General features: G+C 52.6%; 1 protein-coding gene across 1 annotated transcript; it reads left to right on the top strand.

The window, feature by feature from the left end:
* The first annotated feature begins 3,358 nt into the window (after positions 1-3,358).
* Positions 3,359-10,558, top strand: CMKLR1 (chemerin chemokine-like receptor 1). Its single transcript, XM_082751343.1, has 2 exons — positions 3,359-3,434; positions 3,977-10,558. The coding sequence occupies exon 2, from the start codon at positions 3,980-3,982 to the stop codon at positions 5,072-5,074; it is 1,095 nt and encodes a 364-aa protein (XP_082607469.1). The 5' UTR covers positions 3,359-3,434; positions 3,977-3,979; the 3' UTR covers positions 5,075-10,558.
* The last annotated feature ends 10,022 nt before the right edge of the window (positions 10,559-20,580 follow it).

Below are 20,580 nucleotides of genomic sequence, written 5' to 3'. Positions count from 1 at the left end.
TGTAGCACCTGAATTACTAAGAATGAGGAAACAGCCCCGTTCCTCAGGAGAAGCACTGCTGCTCTTTTGCTGAATTCTCCTGGGCATTTCTCACTAAGCAGCGGGCTTCCTAAAGGGGGCCCAAGAGAGGCAGTGGGTGGGTGTGGGTCCCGGACTGGGATACACACGGTGTCGCAGGCGTGACTGTCACACGCAACCACGCGTAGGCACCGCGAAGGAAAGGCGAAGGGAAACCCGGCACGTTGGCTCGGAGAAGGCAGCTCCGTGGGAGGAGCAGGAATGTGACGAAGGTCTGAGCTCTCCGGGTTCAAAGTGAAGGCTTAAAGAGCTCCAAGGGTTGAGTGGAAAGACTGGGGACCCCTAATCCCTCAGGGAAGCAGGGGGAGCCCAAGACACTGCTCGCTGGGGTCCTTGGAGATCCAACTTCCCAGCTGTGTGGCCTTGGGCGAGTCGGCTCCCCTCTCTGAACCTCCATTTTTTTGCACCTGCCAGTTAGAGTTACCCCTTCGGGGCTGTCAGGGGCATTGCACGGAGCCTGGCAGAGCAGTGCTGGGCGTATGCTGAGTGTTCCGATTAATGTTGGCTGTGTGTATACAGAGAAGACGCATTTGTAGTTACACACGCTTTTTTCAGGAGCTTCCTGATTGTTTGTTGAAGGAACAAAAATAACTAGAACTTTATAGCTCTTTATCATTTACCGTTGGCCAAGGGTTCACTGCCGCTTCACCTGACATTTCTGACAACATGAGGGAGACACTCTTTCCCCTATTTGAGAGACAAGAGATTAGAACTTAGAGAAGCAAAATCCTTGCCTGTGTCACCCTTGATCTGCCCTTAAACCCAGAAGTGGGGAGGTAAGCGGGCAGGACATGAGGGTCCTATGGCCTTTCCAGCCCCTCCTCCCTTCCCAGGCAAAGTGCATTTTAGGAGGGCCTTAAGAGTAGAATCTTGGGACCAGAACAGCATAGTGCTTGCCCTGTTTTAAGAGCTTCACAGGTGACATTCAAGCCTCACAGCCATCCCATGAGTTAGAGGCTGTGGGGATCACACCCATTTTATAGATAAGACAACGGACTTGCCCGTGGTCACAGGAGGTTCATGTGGACCCAGGATTTGGGAGCTGGCAGCCTGGTTGGGCCACGGAGTCTGTGTCCTTGACCCCCTGCTCTACAGCCTGGGCTGGCGCAGAAACAGGCTCAGGGTGGGAGGGATGTATGTTGGGACAGGCCGAGGGCAGGCGTGTGATGAAATACTCTCCCAGGGAGGGCTGCGGGGCTCAGGGGGAGAGCATAAGCCAACTGGGGACACTGACTCACTCGATTCCTAGTCGGCTGAGTGGTGGACGGACAGACATACCTAGAGGATGTCATTGTCACCCCGTGCCACCTCAGCCTGCCCACCCCCATCCCTGCTTACCGATGAAAAGACATAGCCTCTGACCCCGAGCTGCTCCCAGCCCAGCTGGAGAGCCAGACATGACGTTATCTGTGTCCAGAGCCTGTCTATAGACACTTGGAAAGTGCTGGATCCCCACTCCTCTTTGCCTTCCTCTTGGGTTCAGATGCGTGCACCCCCGCCCCCCCAGCCCCACAGCCAAGGAGGGAGGCATGCTGGGGGCAGGGAGAAGAAGTATAGGACAGATGCGCAGGCTGGGGGATGCCCCCTCCAGGCTTCTTCGGGCTTCCTGGCCTTGCTCCGGCCCGAGCACACATCTGTCCTGTGCCTTGTCACTGACTGTGAGCCCCTACTGGAAGGGACCCAAGGAAGGCACTTCCACGTCCCTGGGACCTGCACAAGCTGGCATAGGGAAGGAGGACATGGTCATTTCGTCCTCAAGGCCACTCTCGGTGACTGTCATCAGACCATGATTTTGGGGGCAGCATGTAGTGACGGTGAGAGCCCTCGTTCTGCAGACCTGATCTTGAACACCAGTCACACTTTGCCCCAGTTACAGGGGTGGGACACACTGTTCCCATCTCCTCTCTGCATTCCGGGGGTCACAGGAAGCCCCGGGGGTGCCCTCACTGGGCATGTCTGGACTCTCCTCCCAGCCTGCGGAGTAAGCTGATACCCAAGTGGGGTGACACTTGAATTCTGAGTCCCTTGAGCCTATGACGCTCAAGGGGATTGTCCAAGTGGCTTTTATTTAATAAAAACAAAAGATGACTTTTCTGCCGTAAAATACAACCTCAAGCCCATTAAGGACCAACAGTGCATTTCCGCGGTGGAAGGCTGGAGTTATTTATAATGAAGCATTGATTGGCAGTTGTGCGAGCTGAGCGTCTGGTTTGGAGCCCACGTGTCGGGATGGGAAGAGCTTGAGTGGTGGAAGGTGTTTGGGTGTCCGGCTATCAGAGCCCCATATTCCAAGCCCAGCCTGGAATTCAGCAGTTCCCCGCAGGGCCCTAACAGAATCACTAATATTTTTTGAGGGTTTATGATGTGCCAGCACTGAGCTGATGTGCCCTATTCCCGGTGCCTACAATTTTTACATCCGTCCTATGAAGGAGCACGTGTTCCCATTTCATGGATGAGGAAACAAAGGCTCCGAGAGAGGTCACATAGCCAAAGCCACATGGCTGGCAGGTGGTTGAGGCTGGGTTTGAACCGTGCCCGTGGGCGCACCTCCAAGACCTCCCAAGTTTGCCAGCTCCCCAGAATCTCAGGGTGTTCCTCCTTCGAGTGGGAAAATCCCCAGCAAAGTTGTTCTGGGAATTGGCCCATGTGCCACTTAAGTTGCCTGGCGCATGGTAGGTGCTCGGTGAGTGGATTCGTGGCCATGTCCTTCCCAGACAGTGGCGACACGGGTCTGTGTGTTGTCCATGGCCCCACAGAGCTCAGGGTACGCCCGGAGGAAGGATGCTTCTCTCTCTGGGCCTCAGTTTCCCCAGATCTGAAACAAGAGTCCCCATGCCTGCCTCTGAGAGGCCCTGGGAAGACAAAATGAGGGAATTATTCCTTGGCACGGAGTGGGTGTTCAGGGCCATTTCTCCTCTGTCTTCCGGGTAAGTGGAATGGTGTTTTCTGGGGCTGTCCTGGCAGCAGACTTGTATGGAGCCATCTGCGTACTCTCGCCGGTGCCTTCCCCTGCACCCGCCCCCAACTCAGGCCCTCCTCTGTGGATGTGCTGGGTGGGGCGGGGATGAGGTTGGGATGAAGGGTTCGGCGCTTCATCTGGTTTCAAGGGGCTCAGCCACTCCCCAGCCTCCACCCTTGGGCATCACTTGGCCTTTCTGAGCCTCTGCTTCCTCCTCTGTGCACTGGGAGCGATGACAATAGAGCCTGTCTCTGGCTCTGAGTCCACCCAGGCCCCCACTCCAGACCTGGCTCCAACCCCTGCCTCTCTGTCCTTTTCCTGCAGGTGTTTCTAGCTGTGCCCAGGGACTGACTGGCTGAGGACCCCATCGGAGAGCCTTGGATACCCTAACTGAACGGTGAGGGGCTTTTGTGGTTGCAACTAGCATCTCCAAAGGCCACACTGGTGGGGGACCCGTGACACGGGGGAGCACTTGGAGAATGCCAGCCAGCTGTCTCCTGGGTTTGGGAAACATAGAAGGACCCGAGCTCCCAGCACTGCACTCCCCTCCTTCATTATGCTGAGCATCATCACCATTTTACCATGAGTTGAGGAATTTGATGAATGATTGTCTCCCTCACTAGACTGTAAGCAAAGGGGAGGGTCCAGGAGAGGCAGCAAAACAGGGTGGTCAAGAGGCTTGACTCTGAAGCTGGGTGTGGCTCCCGGCTCTGCCTCATCTCCGCTGTATAACCTCAGGCAAGGGACTTAGGCTCTCTCTACCTCAGCTTCCCTGTCTGTAAAATGGGGTTTGTAGTTAAGTAAGCCCTTAATCCATCAAGATGCCAAACTGGCCTGGCCCAGAGTCAGACAGATCCCGGTCGGCCTTGCTGGTGTTGGCCAAGCCCTTGGAGTCAGTCGCCATCATGCTTCCCCACTGACCCCTGTCTCCCCTCGCAGAGAATGGGGGATGAGGATTACAACACTTCCCTTGCCTATGATGACTACCCGGACGATTTTGACCCCATCATGGTCCTGGAGGAACCTTCTCCCCTAGAAGGCACGACAGCCAGGATCTTCCTGGTGGTGGTCTACAGCATCATCTGCTTCCTCGGGATCCTGGGCAATGGGCTGGTGATCATCATCGCCACCTTCAAGATGAAGAAGACGGTGAACACGGTCTGGTTCCTCAACCTGGCCGTGGCGGACTTCCTGTTCAACGTCTTCCTCCCGATCCACATAGCCTACGCGGCCCTGGACTACCACTGGGTCTTCGGGACGGCCATGTGCAAGATCAGCAACTTCCTCCTCATCCACAACATGTACACCAGCGTCTTCCTGCTGACTGTCATCAGCTTTGACCGCTGCGTCTCCGTGCTCCTCCCCGTCTGGTCCCAGAACCACCGCAGCGTGCGGCTGGCCTACGTAGCCTGCATGGTCATCTGGGTCCTGGCTTTCTTCCTGAGCTCTCCCTCCCTGTTCTTCCGGGACACGGCCCACGTGCATGGGAAGATAACCTGCTTTAACAACTTCAGCCAGTCGGCGGCCAGCTCTGCCCCGTGGCCCACTCACTACCGCCTGGACCCCGTGGGCTTCGGCCGGCACACAGTGGTGACCGTCACCCGCTTCCTCTGTGGCTTCCTGGTCCCCGTGCTTGTCATCACGGCCTGCTACTTCACCATCGTCTGCAAGCTGCGGCGCAACCGGCTGGCCAAGACCAAGAAGCCCTTCAAGATCATTGTGACCATCGTTACCACCTTCTTCCTCTGCTGGTGCCCCTACCACACCCTCCATCTGCTGGAGCTCCACCACACCGCTGTGCCTGGCTCCGTCTTTAGCCTGGGTCTGCCCCTGGCCACTGCCATTGCTATTGCCAATAGCTGCATGAATCCCATCCTGTATGTCTTCATGGGCCAGGACTTCAAGAAGTTCAAGGTGGCCTTCTTCTCCCGCCTGGTCAATGCTCTGAGCGAGGACACAGGCCACTCCTCCTACCCCAGCCACAGAAGTTTTACCAAGATGTCGTCGATGAACGAGAGGGAGACCAGCATGCTTTGAGGCCCATCTGGGAACCCCGATGGACAGACACTCCGGCCTTGGAGGCCGCAAACTCTGCCTTCTCGAGACCACGGCAGAAACCTCCCCAGGACACACCAACGCCCCCTGTAGTCTGCACGGGGCTGACTGGCATTTTGAGCTGGGAGTCCAGGGCTTGGAACTCCTTTGTTCGAGTGGCCTGATGGACTGGGCAAGCCATGTCCTCTCAACTTTGGACTCTTTCCATGAGGATCTGGGGTCTGGGGGAGGCAGGGACGGAGAAGAGCTCAGGCCCTCGAAGGAAGCCAACTGAAGATACTCACCCTTGAACTTTCGAGGGTGATGGTGCTTTGCGGGGCCATAGCTGTTTGGGAGACGTGGTGCCAGCCCCTTGCCCCAGGCCCTGCTCGCACCTTGCCTTTGTTTCCTGGGGGCCGGGTCATGGCGGGCAGCCATCACCTGCAGTTTCCACCCCATCCTGGGGGCTGCCCTTCCTTCCCTGGTCCACCGACTCTGGCTGCCGGTGCTCAGAATAAAGCACGCCAGGGCGGGAGGCCAGGGAAGGAGGGCCTGTCCTTCTCCTCAGCTTCCTCCGAGCCTTGCCCAATTCAGCTTCAGGAAACAAGCTGGGGGCGTCCTGCAGGTTGAAGAGTGGGTCCAAGGTCTTGGTCATGGAACTCAGCGGAGCCTGCAGCCTGGGCCCTTGTCCTGTGCTGCTGCTACTCCTGTCCTGTCCAGGAGTAGCTCTGTTGCCGTTTCTCAATCAGGCGTGACACCTTCCCGTGCTACAGTGTCATTATCCCACTTACAAGTGACAAAGCAGACGTCCTGTTTGGGGGTGGGGGTGGGGAGTAACTCACAGGGACAAGCAGCTAGCCGGAAGCCAAGTTAAGAGGTGAAGCCAGCTCTGTCTGGCTCCGGAACCTCTGTTTTTTTTTTTTTTTTTTTTTTTTTTTAAATGGAGGGTATATCTATTGAGAATATTCTAGACTCTCATGATAGCCTACATTTACTTAGCACCCCCTATGCTAAACACTGTCCATGTGTTATCTCCTTTACTCCCCTCCGCCCCGGCAGGCCTGAGTTAGGTACAGTTATTACTTCCCTTTTACATATGATGGATAGCTGCAGCTCAGAGAGGTTAAGTAACTTGCCTAAGGGCATCCAGTGGGTCTCTGCCAGAACCTGGATTTGAAAACAGGTCTTTCTGGCTCAGAGAAGGCTGCAGAATCAGGGTGTGGAGAGAGGCTAGGGGTTTTGACCATAAATATCTATTACTCGGCAGATTCATATAAACCTCTTAATAGCGCATAACCCAAGCTTGCAAAAAGTTTTTCAAAATGACCCAACATGGCAAAGAAAGTACACTTCGCCTCCAGTCCCCTGACACCCACCCACACGTGCCCACTGTGGTTCCCATGTGCTGCACCACCGGCGACCTCCAGGGAAGGCAGGGTGGAGAGAGAGGCTGGGCTGGAGGCGGTCTCTGGTGGGCCCGAGGCCCTCCGGCCTCCGAGTGTCCACATTCTCTTGTCTTCCACGTGCTGCCGTTGTGAAGCCAATTCCCTGACAAGATGCGGTGAACACATGTAATGTCTACACAGTGCTGGGCAAGTTCCCGAGGCCACGGGCTTTTGAAAGGGGTTTGGAAATCACACCTCATTAAAAGAGGGACTGTTCCTTCCCTCCTTGGGCCATTGTGCTTATGAGGAGGCAGCTTGGAACTGACCCCAAGTCAGGGCGTCCAGTGGCTTCAAGAAATCTAAACTCAGGCCATCTGGGAGCAAAAAAAGGGAGCTTGAAGTCGTGCCCAGTGCCTTTTGTCACCTCCCACCACCGCGGCACAGGTGAAGGAGCTAAGGCACGGGACAGCGTGGGATGTCTGGCCCCAGAGGGACAGTCCTCAGCCACTCAGCCTCTGACCCCCAGGTGCTACTTGCTCAGGCCAGGGCCCTCGCTCCTCCTGGGCTGCATGCCGGCCAGGCTGGGCCAGGGAGCCAGGAAATCATTTTGTCGTTGGAAAAGCTGATGAGCAGGAGTAAAACTCAAACCAGCTGTTTCCTCCTTAAGGTCAGGCCTCTTTCTGGCTGCCCCACCAGGAGTTTCTCATTAAACACTGAAATGCAACCGGGACCTCCTCCTGCATCTTGTCCCTGCAGCTTCTTCAGAGTGTCTCCCAGGGGACATATACAAAGGTCCTGTGGTTCACAAAGAGCGTGCCCTTGCACTACTCCACAGGCGGCCAATGTGCTTTGTGCCTGAGAGGGTCTGCCCCCGTTGGGGCCAGGAACCAGTCAATGGGGGCCCCCGTGCTGCTTCCTGGGTGGGGTGGGTGGGTGGAGGGCGGACGGGGAAGTGGGCACAGGGACAAGAAGTGAAGGTGGGGTTTGACAGGAGGAGGGGAGGGACGCACAGAGGAAATGCAAAATAGAGACCAAGCAAAGGGGTCTGGCATTCATTAAACAAGTCATAAGACTTGTCAGGCTCAGGATCTCATCAGACCCTCCAAAGGAGAAGAGGACCATCGGAGCCACATGGGTGACGCAGAACGAGAGGTTTGGCTTGCGGGCCCCACCTGCTCAGGGGAGCTCCCAGCTTCTTCAGCCTGTGGGAGGAAGGAGGGGGGCAGGAGGCAGAAGGGGGACCAGAGGGAGGGGCTCAAGAGGGGACAGTGACCCAGATGTGGCACTGGCTGAGGAATGAGGAAGGAATGGCTTAAGCCTGTCCCCAGAGTCAACTCGAGAGGGTTTAAGGGGCCAGGCTGGGCAGGAGAGGATAGAGCCCAACAGTGAGTGCCACAAGGGGCATTCCCATTTTACAGATGAGGGAGCTGAGAGCTGTTCTTTGCCGCAAATGGAGCTGGTATTTGCTTGGATGGAAGGGATCCGTGATTCCCCAGCCTTTCCCTCTCCCATTCCTGCCTAGCATGTGGTGCCATGGTGGAGATGGGTGCCCCGGGCCTGTGGTTGCCAAGCCCTGGACTCGGAAAATTGCTGCTAGGGGTGGTATTCAGGACCAGGAGTATCCAGGAAGCCATTTGTCCAACCAAGAAATAATTCAGGAGGTTGGGGGTTGCTTGCTTTCCCCCTTTGAGGACATAGTTGCTTTTGAATAAAGAAACGAGAGGTGAGAGCGGGGCCGTGCTGTACGTTCCTGCCCACCCCCAAACCCTCTTGCCTTCCTCCTCCACCTCACAGAGCAGCAGGCGAGGCTCAGAGAAGTGCAGCACGCTGCCCAAAGTCACACAGCAGTGTTGTGAAATGGCAGCAGGAGGAAGCCAGAAGTTTCCTACCATTCCCCAAATTTAGGACTTCAAAGAAACTGTGTTTTGAAAAGCATTCTCTCCACTTTACTTCAATTTCTTGGCAACCAAGGACCGTAGATTGTTAGTAATGACTCAAGATAACCCCACCCAGCCACTCCAACATCCGTCTACCCACCTAGCCACCCAGCCACCCATCCATTTATACAACCCATTCATCCGTTCCATAAAAATCTGTTTAATACCTTCTCTTTGCCAGGCCCTGTGGTAGGCACCGGGAATGCGAGGGTGACCAGGGCATTCACAGTCCCTGTCCTCAAGAGCTCATTCATTGGTCAGTGGGAGAGATAGCCAATAATTTTTTAAAAACCACACCCTTGAAGGAAAACAACCATGCTAAGCACTACACACCTATTAGAGAGAGATCTGACCCTGTCCAGAGGAGAGGGAAGCCTTGGGGAAGAGACACTTGAGATGTGTGGGATGGGTAGGTGCTGATTCGGTGGCAGAGGGGCGGGGGCTGGAGAAGGTGCTCCAGGTGGCAGGAACAGAGCGGGAGGGGAGAGTGATGGCAAGGGACGGAAGGGGGTGGGCGATGCAGCAGAGGGAGGAGAATGAGCCCAGAGCAGACAGGATGGAGAGGACGGCAGGGGAGGCCATGGGCAGGGGAGGACGTGCTCAGATCTGCATCTTGCAATGATGCCGGGGGCTGCTCTGGGCGGGGCAGGATGTGGAAGGACAGGAGGGGAAGCCAGGAGGCTGCCGCAGCCCCCAGCTGAGGGTGATGGGTGCAGAGGTAGAGCTCAAAGAAGGGGACTATTCTAGAGATACTTAAAATCTACCCAAGCTTTCTCAGGGGAGCGGTTAGCGGGAAGCCAACGCAGGGCCCATTTCAGCGGCACAGAGGCCTCCGTGCGTTCCTTTATTGATGGAAATTAATTGTAAATATTATTCAAATTTACCTCCCAATGCACAATTACATTTCTCAGGGGAGCCCTCTGAGCACATAATAAAGCCCTATAAATAATACATATATTAACCTAAGAGGAACAGAGGCACATTAATGCTGTACTTGCGGGTGGCGGCTGGGGGAGTTTATGCAGACAAGACGCTAAGTGCTTAGACCGAGGATTTAACTTGGGAGATCACCCGAGCTCTGTCCCGGGGAGCTTCTGGAAGTCTCCCCCCATCCCTAGAGGGCAGCTAGCTGTTGCTCTAGAGGCCCAGTCAATGGCCAGATGGTCACGGGTGGAGAAAGCACAGGTGTATAGGACCCTTACCTTGTTCCTGAAGCCCCAAGAAAGCATTTCCCATAGTCATAATAGTTGGTCCTATTAACTGAGCATGCGCAGGGTTTGGGTCTCCTCCAAGTGCTTTGGTTTCATTATCTCTTTGGATCCTTACAACAACCTTTGTGGCAGCAGCCATTCCTCTTCCCACTTCCCCATGAGGAAATGAAGGCTCAGAGAGGTGCAGTGTTATGCCCAGCATCACACAGCTAGTAAGTGACAGAGCTAGAGTTTCCAGCTCAAGTGTTTAGCTTGAAAGCAACTTGCGAGCACAAACTGTCCTCTAACGAGACTCCTTCCTAGAGAAAGGAAGGCAAGCGTACGCTCTCTGGTAGTGTCAGATTTTGAGGAGATGGGAACGGGGGTTGGGGGGTGGATCTGAATGATTGCTTTTTCCCCTCGTGGAAGGAAATAGTGTCTGGGTGGGCTCGTCATTCCTTCACAGCCCTAGGAATCTACAGATTCCATTTACAGATGGTGAAACTGAGGCTCTTTGCAGATCAGAGGCGAGCCTCCCACTTCCCTGACTGCTGAGACAGGAGATGCATGCAGGAAAACGCCCACATGAGCCACTTTTCCGAGCACCACTGCTCTAGAGACCCGAGCATTCACTGAGCCTCTAGTTTGTTGGTAAGGGCTTTGGTGCTGAGCTGCCATGAAGGACCCCTGCGGGGTGTCACTGGGGCATTTCCAGCAGAATCCTATAAAGGGAAAGCAGGAGACCTTGGAAACCCTGGTATAGGGCAGAGACTGGCCATGTTTGGGGCATAAACATTATCCCTCACGTTTGTCCTGCATATGGGTGACGATGCTCTCTATCCGGATCTTGGTGCACTTACAGGGCTATCTTCGTCCATCCAACCTCATTTGTCTATACATACGTGATCACTGCACTTTACTGTAGTAAGTTAGGCCTCAAGGAAAGTATTTGGAAAAATAAATTTTAAAATAAAATGTAACATTTATGAACTTATTCACGGGGCCCGCAGGAGTGACACGCCGCTTCCTTTGGCACTCTGGACAGAATCAGATTCGAGAGAGCAAGTCGGAGGGAGGTAGTCTCAGCAGGGTCCATCCAGGGAGGCAGCATCTTGGGAAGGACTGAGCTCTCCCAGGGGTCACCCCAGCCCTTTCCCCATAGCTTTGGATGGCTATGACACAGGGTTGTGTGGGCTCAGGCTTGAATCCCAGCTCCACCATTGACGTGGGCTATGGTTAAGGCCCTATGACTTGGCCAAGCAGTTCAACCTCTCCAAAGCTTTAATGTTCTCATCTGGAAAATGGGTTTAAGAATATGCAGCTCACAGGTTGCCACGAAGATTCAAGGAGATGTTGCAGGTACGCGCCTGGCAGGTACCGGGCTCACACACACCACCCACTTTCATCTGGAAGTATGTCAGCCTCCTTCCTGGGCTCTGGCCTTCCAGCCTTGGTCCCCCAACAACCCACCCTCCACGAAGCAATCGGAGTGAGCTCCCATCACAGAGCACAGCAATCCAAACCCCTTACAGGGGCTTACAAAGCCCTGGAGGATCGGCACTGCCTCTCCTTCTTCAGCTCATGCAGTTCCCCATCCAGGCGTCCCTCCCTCCCCAGACCACTGATGGCATAACCAGGTCCCCCTCCTCTTTTGGAGCAAGTGCCCCTTCTGAGTGAGGCCCTTCTGGACCCCTCCCTGCAGGTAAAGCAACCCCATCCCTATTCACAGTCTATCAGATCCCCTGTTTTCCATCCCTGACACTACTTCCTGCCATCTGGAAGAAGTTTATGTATTTGTGTTTAGTCGCTTTCTGTCTGTCCCTCTGCTGGATGGAGAGCTCCATCCGTGTGGCAGAGCCCTTGTCTGTCTGGGGCATCTCTGTGTCCCTGACACACAGAGCGGTCCTTAGCCCAGGAAACGCGCTCATGATCCTTGGTTGTACAAATGAAGAAATAACCATAAGCTGATGTTCCTTTGATCAAATCATCGCCATCACTGAGTTTCAGGACGATTGCTAGTACAATACACTGTTTCCAAAGTGTTTTCACATTTTTTTCTATCCCGAAGAAACTTGTGGGAGGGGACTATTGCCCATTTCACAGATATGGATACTGAGCTCCCCCGTCCCCCCAACTCCTGGCCAGGCTCACTTGGTTCAGAAGTGGAGAAGCCAGCACGGAGTTCTTGTCAGGGTACCAGCAGGAGCTCTTCCAAACCAAGGAGGTTTCCATTCAGTGCTTTTATCTCCCCTGGCCTTTTCCTTTTCCCTTTGTCTGATTAATTGCAGCCTGAAAATAAAGGAACCAGATGCCTCCCCTCCCACCCACAACACCCCCGCCTTTTGCATTGTTTTGTAGTTCTTTTCCGGACCAAGACTCTGTTAAGGATTTGGCTGGTACGACCATGACCACAAACTTCCCGTGTTTATCCTTCCACTTAGAAATCATGGATTAAGCAATCAACTGGGTACCAGGTCTGTGATGGGCACTGGCTGGTGCTATGGCAAAAAGTCCAGCTAGACATCTGATGCCTGAGGACCCATGGAGCCCAGAGGAGAACCTCAGAATTTTCTTTTTCCCTCTTTTCCACCATGCAGCTGTCTGACACCCATGCAGCAAATCTGGACGACTGAATGAGTTTCTCGTTGGCTCCCAGACGCTGGAGCTGTGAGGCAGGGACACACACACGGGGAGGTGGGGAAAGGGGGCTCTCAGCCATGGCTGGTGGGTGGTAATAGCTGCCAAGCCCCTGGTCGATGGCAGGCAGTTTACTATGATGCTCAGGCCACGGCCAAGACCCTAGTGCTTGACTGGGAAGCCTGACTCCTGATGGCATTTCAGGCACCATCCATCATTTCGCCTCATCCTCATTACAAACCAGCTGGGGGGACACCTGGGTGGCTCAGTGGGTTAAGTCGATGCCTTCGGCCCAGGTCATGATCCTGGGGTCATGGGATCAAGTCCCGCATTGGGCTCCCTGCTCGGCAGGGAACCTGCTTCTCTCTCTGCCTCTGCCTGCCTCTTTGCCTACTTGTGTATACTCGCTCGCTCTCTCTCTCTCTCTGGCAAATGGATAAAAATCTTAAAAAAAAAAAAAACCAGCTGGGACAAACCTCCTTCACATTGAACACAAAGACGCTGAAGTCCAAAGGGGTCAGGGATGTTTCCCAGAACCACACTGACAGCCACCCGTTGACTTCTGTCTTGAGCACCAACTATGTTCCAGGGACCATGCTGGGTTCTGGGGATACCTCAGCAGCTACTGCCCTAACATTCTTGAATCTTACAACTTGTTTGTATGTTCAAGAGCTGGGATTTGAACCCATGCCTGGAGAGCTTTGTTGCTTCTTCTCCTCCCCCAGGTACACTGCTTCTTGAGTTACAGAACCCAGGTACAGAGGAATCAGTACCGAATGGAGAGAAAGGCTTTCTGTTGTCATGCCTCAAACCTCTCAGGAGTTAGAGAAATCACATATTGGCTGGGAACTGAGATCGATTCTGAGAACCAGGAAGCAGCTGTCAGCAACTGCTCTCCCCTCCCTGACTCCTCAAAATAGGGCAGTGATTGATTCCCCCAGCTCTTTCCCCCCTCCAAAACCGGTAGATGGCACCGCTTAACCCAAAAGAACGGCACGCTCGAGCTGGAATTGCAGGAACTGTGGCCGACCGACAGAACATGAAATTAGGAATGGGGTGGGTTCCATGGTCCCCTCCCAGACTCACTATGGGATCAACAGGGTTTTTATCTGAAATGTCACCTTTTCTAGATCCCGGATTGTAAGCCTCATCCTGATCCCCTGGCCACAGCACCGTCAAGGATGCGCTAGATCAATGGAAGTGGCTTGTTCAATCTTAACATGACAGATGGCGGGGTCCTTAGGGTCAGTCGAGTCAAACCCCTGCCCAGGGGAGGGAGGTTAGTCCCACAATCCATGGGAGGTGACCCAGGAAGGAACCCAGAGGTCCCCATGCCCAGCGATTTTGTTCCCTGCTCTTGTACGTGATCATTTGTGCCCTTCGACGGCTTGGGCTTTTGTCACATTCTGGTTCAGACACATCAATCCATGTAAACTTGAGAAGCAGAGAAACAGACAATCAGTGTATCTTCCAAGACTGGGAATATAAATAACACAAATAAAAGTCCTAATAATCCATGCTGTTTGGCATTCATCTCCCCAGCAACTGTGTGAAATAAACCAAGTGAAGGACGAAAGAAATAAGATTATAGCAATTAGGGTGCATTTGGCTGCAAGTAACAAAACCACAACTCAAAACGTCTGATGCAGTAAGGAAGGCGCATTCCTTCAGGTAATGGGAACACCTGTAGGTTGGGAATCCAGCAGCTGGTGATGACATCAAGGGCACAGAGTGTTCCCTTCTCTCTGCTCTGTCATCTTCAGAGATTAGGATTTGTCCCCAGAATGGCATCTTTGCTGGTTATAAGACAGATTGTACCTATGTGACATCACGCAGAAGGGAGAGAAGGTTTCAGAAAGTTGCAAGAGCCCCTGGCAAGCTCCCCTGGCATCTCATAGGCCAGAACTGGGTCACACGGTATTGCCGAACCAATCACTGGCAGGTAAAGAAGATGGCTTAGACCAATCAGAATCCACCCAGGAACCATAGGTGAGAAGAGGGGACATTCAAACACAGTCAGGGTTCTACCCCGAAGAAGAAAGGGAGGGGATTAGGGACAGGCATCCAGTGGCCTCTCCTACAGAGAAGACAGGAGATGTAAGTTGATCAGCCGGAATATTTGCCTCCTTGTCCTTCGGAACCAGAAATCCTTAGACCTGACCATTTTAAAACTACAGGGGGCCTGTGGAAGGTGGGGGGCAACTCTTAGAAATTAAGAACTTATTTCTTAGAGAATCAACATGCTTTATTCCTTGAGAGTAATGATTTCTTCCTGTTCTTTATATTAAGTAACGCATAATCTTTAGCAAAAGCAAAACAAAACCTTAAAATACATGAATGAGCAAAAAGAAAACAAAAATCAAAGGAAAATTACTTATGATCCCAGAGATCACACAGGTATCATCACTGCTAGTATTTCGGTTTATGACCTACAGTGTAGTCTGTTTTTCTTTATCTTCTTACAATACCTATCAGTGTAGCAAAAAAAAAAAAAAAAAAAAAAAAAAAAAAAAAAAAAAAAGCTTTATTTAGATATTCTCTTCTATAACATTTTAGTCCGTTTTTAAAAAATCAGGTCATCCAATGTCCCCAGAGCATTGATTATTCAAGTGACAGCCAGCAGATCTGGTAGTCCCACAGTTAATTTTGCCAATCTCCTCTTGATGGACATTTAGGTTTTTTCCTTTTTAGAAGTATGATTTTTTTGTTGTTTTTATAATTCCCTGATGTATTTTCCCAGGAGCAGCTACTAGGGAGCCCTAGCCCTGGGTGGCCTCCAGATCTAATCTGGGCTTTTTGCCCACCAGCCCAGCCTCTGGGTCCCTGCACTCCCTTCTCCCCTTGGAGTGGAGGGAATAGTTCTTGAGGCTCTAAGACGAGGTCAGCCGTCTCAGGAAAGGGTCTGGCAGGGTGGGCAGTGATCACACACGCAGGCTCTGGAATTGGGCCAGGTTGATCAGGCACATAACTGTTGCTCTCTAAGCTGGGGTTTACCCATCTGTGAGATCAGGAGTGTAATAGAAAAAGCCTTGTAGGGTTGCAGGAGGGTTCAGTAAAATAATCCACATAAAGAGCTTATCATGGCCCCTGGAAAATATTATGCGCTTGAAAAGTTGCTAGAGCTTGCTGTTATGTTCAATTCTGGTTTTCCCTCATACCAGGGCTGCAAGACTGCATTTGCTTTGTTATCTCTGGGGGCCATGCTTAATCGGGGCCAAAGATTCGGGAGGCTGTGCAAATCTGCCTAAATTACATAGTGGGGTTGCACATCAATGCTTGCTACAATTTGGCTCTGTGAAGAAAATGTAATTTCTTTGTAACCCGCGTGATCTGACTTCGGACATCTCTCCCAAGCCCTTCCAGCCCTTACCCCACAGTGACAGAGAACAAACCAGAACACAAAAAATTAAGCTTCACCCATGTTATGGCTCGAATTGCACCCCCTAAAATTCCTGTGTTGATGTCCTCACCCCCCAGCATCTCAGAATGTAACCTGCTTTGGAGATAGACCCTTTCTAGACGTCAACGAGTTAAAATCAGGTTATCATGGTGGGGGGTCCTGATCCAGATGACGGGTGTCCTTAGAAAAAGGGGATGATATGGAGAGAGGCTGGCATGGGAAGGTCATCGATAAGCCAAGGAAAGGAAACTCAGAGGGAGCCAGTCCTGCTGGCACCCTGACCTTGGACTCCCAGCCTCCAGATCTGTGAGACCTTACCTTCCTGTTGTTTAAGCCCTCCAGTCTGTGGTGGTTGGTTACAGCAGCCCTACCCAACTAAAATAACCAGTTTTTTTTTTTAAGATTTTATTTATTTGAGGGAGAATGAGTGAGAGAGAGCATGAGAGAGGAGAAGGTCAGAGGGAGAAGCCGACTCCCCAAAGAGCTGGGAGCCTGATGTGGGACTCGATCCCGGAAGTCCGGGATCATGACATGAGCCGAAGGCAGTTGCTCAACCAACTGAGCCACCCAGGTGCCCTAAAATAACCAGTTTTAACATTTTAGCTCAAATGTCTGTTTTACAGGTTCCTGAGCTAAGTTTTCCTTGGATAAACATACTCTTTCTCTCCCAGGCGGTACCCTCCCCTCCCTTTCTCCTGGGCTAGTTGGGGCACATGGTGGGCAGGGTTTGCTCTAATGTCTCCACAGCCTGGCAGAGCATGGAGGTGCCCTGGGCCCTCTGCCTCCTGGGGCAGAGATGTGCCCTGCACGTGCAGGTGGAAACCCGCGGGAGGAGGATCTGACTCTGGGCATGGCTGATTTGATTCCCTTTGGCTCCTCCCCTTGCCCACCAGTGCAAACGCCCCACCTCAGATGCCCCCCTCCCCCGATCCCCCCCCCCCCCCCCCCCCCCCCCGTGCTGGGTGCCTCATCCTCCCTGTATCAGGAGCAAGTGAACATGCCTGGCTGATCCTCTCTCCAGAATCCCTTTTCCCTTCTACAAATCCTGGTTCTGGGAAAGCAGCAGCTTTTCTTCTCTGCCTGCGCTCTGCGTTCCCATCATCAGTGGTCAGGGAAGTTGTTCCCGGAGTTGTTCAGGGAAGGCGGTCTGATGCTCACCTAGGGAAAAATCCGGAGCTGGGCTGCCAGGCCCGGCTTTTGTGTATCAAAAAAAGGAAAAGAAGGGAAACTGGAAAATCCGCCCTCGAGACAGTGGTCTGACTTGAGTCTATAGCCTTGCGGCTGCCAATCCTTCCATCCCTCATAGACCGCCTTCACAGTGTCCCTTTCCTCCATCCTTCCTCTTCTGTGACAGAGCCTGCCCTCTTCCTGTGATGACAGGCTCATCAGATCACTAACAAGAACGGCTTCTTCGTAATTTCCAGAAAAGCCACCCATTAGTGTTACGTCTCCACGCTTTCTGCTGTTCCCAACAGGCTTTGCGGCTTAAAAGTTGAAATGAGAAAGTCAGAATGATACAATTAAGATGATTATTAACAACCCTTCAGTGGTTACTGATGAGGGTTCCATGCTTCAAAGATGGGGAAATGGAGGCTCAAGGAGGTGAGTCACCTGCCCGAGGTGACCTGGCTGGGAGCTGCGGTGGTGACAGGTGTGAAAGCCACCTGTGTCTGACTTCAGACAAACCAGTTTCTCTTTGCACATCAAAGGCTGCACTGTGGCTGCCCAGTGGGCCGCTGGTACGGCTGTGAGCAGGTCCTGTGCATGGCTACATGTCCTGTCTCTGCTCGTTGATGGGTCAAACTGCTCACCAGACTTACGAGAAGCTGGGGATGGGCCAGCAACAGGGTTGGAAAAGCTCCATGGGGAGGTGGGGCTTCAGGCAATCCCCTAAAGTTCATAATGTATCTGTAATAGGATTAAGGTTGCCTGGAATCCCGGGCGTCTGCCTTCCCTTCCCGAGCAGTCTGCAGCCGCTGGGTCTGAGAGTTGCCAGGAATGAGGAACCCACCCAGGCCTTTGCAGACTATGGGAACAGATGCTCAAGCTGTTCCCCAGCTGTCTTGTGTGCAGGGCTGTCAGCCACCTGCTGACCTCACGCCACCCCAGATGTCCACTGGGATGTCCTGGTGAGCCCCACTTTTGAAGAGGAGGAGCCTGGGGCTCAGGACCTCAAAGTATGTGCCCAAGCAACACTAAAGAATGGTGGGTGCTAAAACCAGAGTCCAGGGAACCATGGCTGTGGGGCTTCTGGGCTCAGCACCCAACTGGGTGACCTTGACCACTGAGTCCTCGCTGCTCTGTGTGCCTCAATTGTCCTAGCTGCAAAATGGAGAGGCAGTTTAGGATCTGAAATGAGTTGTCAAATCAGGGACCAGGAGACTAGTGTTTGAGTCTCAGCTCTGTTACAGGGCCTCTATGTAAACTGGAGGTCACGTGCCCTTTCTGAGTCTCAGCCTTCCCCTCTGGAAAATGGGAGATGGGTTTTGAGAAGAGTGCAGTTACCTGAAGCTAGCATATAACAAGTACCTACCTTGTGCCTAAGGGGCTTAAGACACAGAGCACTTCACAGACCCCTCTCAGCCCTAGGCACCCTGCCGGCATGGTTCTGCACATGTTATGGGTACGGAGACTCAGGTCTGGGTATTTGCAGAGTCTTGCACTTGGCAGAACAGCCTCTGAGGACCCCTATAAGCTCTGGCTTTCCAAGATTCTAGGCAGAGGATTTGGACAGATCAGGGTTCAAATTCTGCCTCTGCCACTTCCCAGCTGTGTAATGTTCTGGACAAATTGCCTCGCATCCCTGAGCCTCAGTTCCTTCATCTGCAAAATGGGTCCATCGGGTCCACCTTGCAGAGTTACTGGGATAATTATATGATGTGCTACAAGTCCGCTCTCAGGCTCACGGTTAAGTAGTGGTTCTTTGTCCTTCCCCCACCCACATTTGTGGGGCTGGTTGAGATAAAGCATACTAAGCCAGGAGGCCAGAAGAACCCTACTCTCCCAGCAAAACCCCGCCCACCCCTCCCTTGTTGCTGTTCTGCTCCGCCACACTCCAGTTGCAGCAGCTGCATTTAATTGGATTTAACTTAATAGTTTTATTGATGCCTTTTGGTTCAGGGGACAAAGAGGCTTCTGGGTAACTCGCACGTTTCTAACAAACCAAATAAAGAGCTGATAAGCATAAACAAGTCCGTTTTAATTGGATTAAGGGAAGCCTTGGCTTGGGGACTGCTGAACCACAGAGGAGCTGGAGAAAAAAGGACTCAGATTTTCTGCTTCCTTGGACCCCCAAGCACCCTGCACAAGGCGCTGATTTCCTTCTCAGGAGCTATGTGCTGGTGTGTTTGCATCCGTCCGTGCCTTGGTCCATACATTGCACAGGAAGCTTTCCCCCATCCCTCTACCTCTTGTCCTTCCCCACCTGCACCCTGTGACAGGGGGTGCAACCCTCCAGCTTGGTCTCAGATGCCCTGAAGTTCAAGTCCTGCCCGGCCTGTTTCATGTTCACTTTGAGCAAATCATTGAATCCTGTAAGCCCGGTTTCTTCAGCTGTAAAAGAGGGTCATGGTGGTTTCTATCCTCCAGGGTTAGTGTTTGAATAACATGCTGGTAAATTACCTGCTACTGAAAAGGTTCACTGAAACCGCAGCTTCTGATAACCAGAGTCAGGATGAGGGAGGGATCACAGTCCCCGCTCTCCCCAGGGTTCCAGCCAAGGAAAGGAGGAGCTGCTGGATGGTATGATACTTGCTAAATAGAGGACCTCCTAACCCAGCCTATGGTGTCCAAGGGACAGCTTTATGGACAAAGAGAAGAGACAGAGCTGAAGCAAAAAAGCATTTATTGGGGGGTCTCAGAATTGCAATTCGGGGAACACAGATTTGGGCACCAACCCACTCACCTCCAGAACAACCCCACCCACCTCCAGAACAAAAGTCAAGGTTTTTTAAAGATAAAAGGGAATGCTAGTTTCTGAGTATATTATTAACAAAGAATTCTGATTGGTGTTAGTGGCACAAAACTCATCTTGGCTGAACACAATCAGTTTCCAAAGCAAAGTCTCTCATTGTAGCAAGTTGCAGGTGTTGTGGTTTGGCATGGTTCACCTTCCCCCCCCCCCCCCCCCCCCCGGGGAGGACTGCATGAGACCCACCTCCTTATGGCCTCCCTGCTCTGCTTTAAAAGCCTTGGGCACAAGTAACCCCACTTTATTTCACTTTCACAGCTTCCAGGTGGCCATTGAGGAATGAATAGGAGTTGCTTGCAGTCATGCTTCCCAGACTTGACGGCTCATGCAAATCCCGGGCATCTTCTTCTTGTTAGAATGTAGATTCTGATTCCATGGGTCGGAGGTGGAGCCCGAGATTGATTTCACTTTTCTGATCGGCTCCCAGGTGATTGTAGGAGGCTGTTTGGAGGACCACGCCTTCAATAGCTGGAGGCCAGAGGGTTGATGGGGTCCTGTTCTGAGACCAGTCTGAACTCCAAACCTGCCTTCTCATGAGCCCACCAGGAGTGTACTGAGGGAGGCATGGCAGATTCCAGAGTCCTCACTACCTATTGGCCATTTTTGACCTCTTTCTTGCTGACGGAACTCTGGTTTTGTTTGGGGCAGCAACAGAACCAGCCCCTGGGATGCTTTCTGACTCTATTAAGCCTCTCTCTCCTTTCCCTGTACCACATACTTACTTTTTTTAGCCTCCTTTACAGCCTGCAGTGGTTTATCTGAGTCTAGTTGGGCCCATGATGGGATAAGGGGAAGTCCACAGGGTCCAGACAGTGTCATACTAAGAAAGGTAGTTTGTTTCCTAATTAAGAGGGATAGGAATGAGAGAAAAAAGAGTTGGCTGGCGGCCCCTCTTCACTTTTTTCTTGCCCCAAATGCAGGCATTGATGGTTTGGGCTGTGGCAGCCATCTTGAGGCCATGAGGCAACATACATGAGTTCATCCAAAGAT

The sequence above is a fragment of the Mustela nivalis genome, assembly GCF_964662115.1.
Source record: "Mustela nivalis genome assembly, contig: HAP1_SCAFFOLD_2965, whole genome shotgun sequence".
NCBI classification, from domain to species: Eukaryota; Metazoa; Chordata; class Mammalia; order Carnivora; family Mustelidae; genus Mustela; species Mustela nivalis.
The sequence above is the reverse complement of the archived record's forward strand: the minus strand, read 5'-3'. Positions and strand labels throughout refer to the sequence as shown.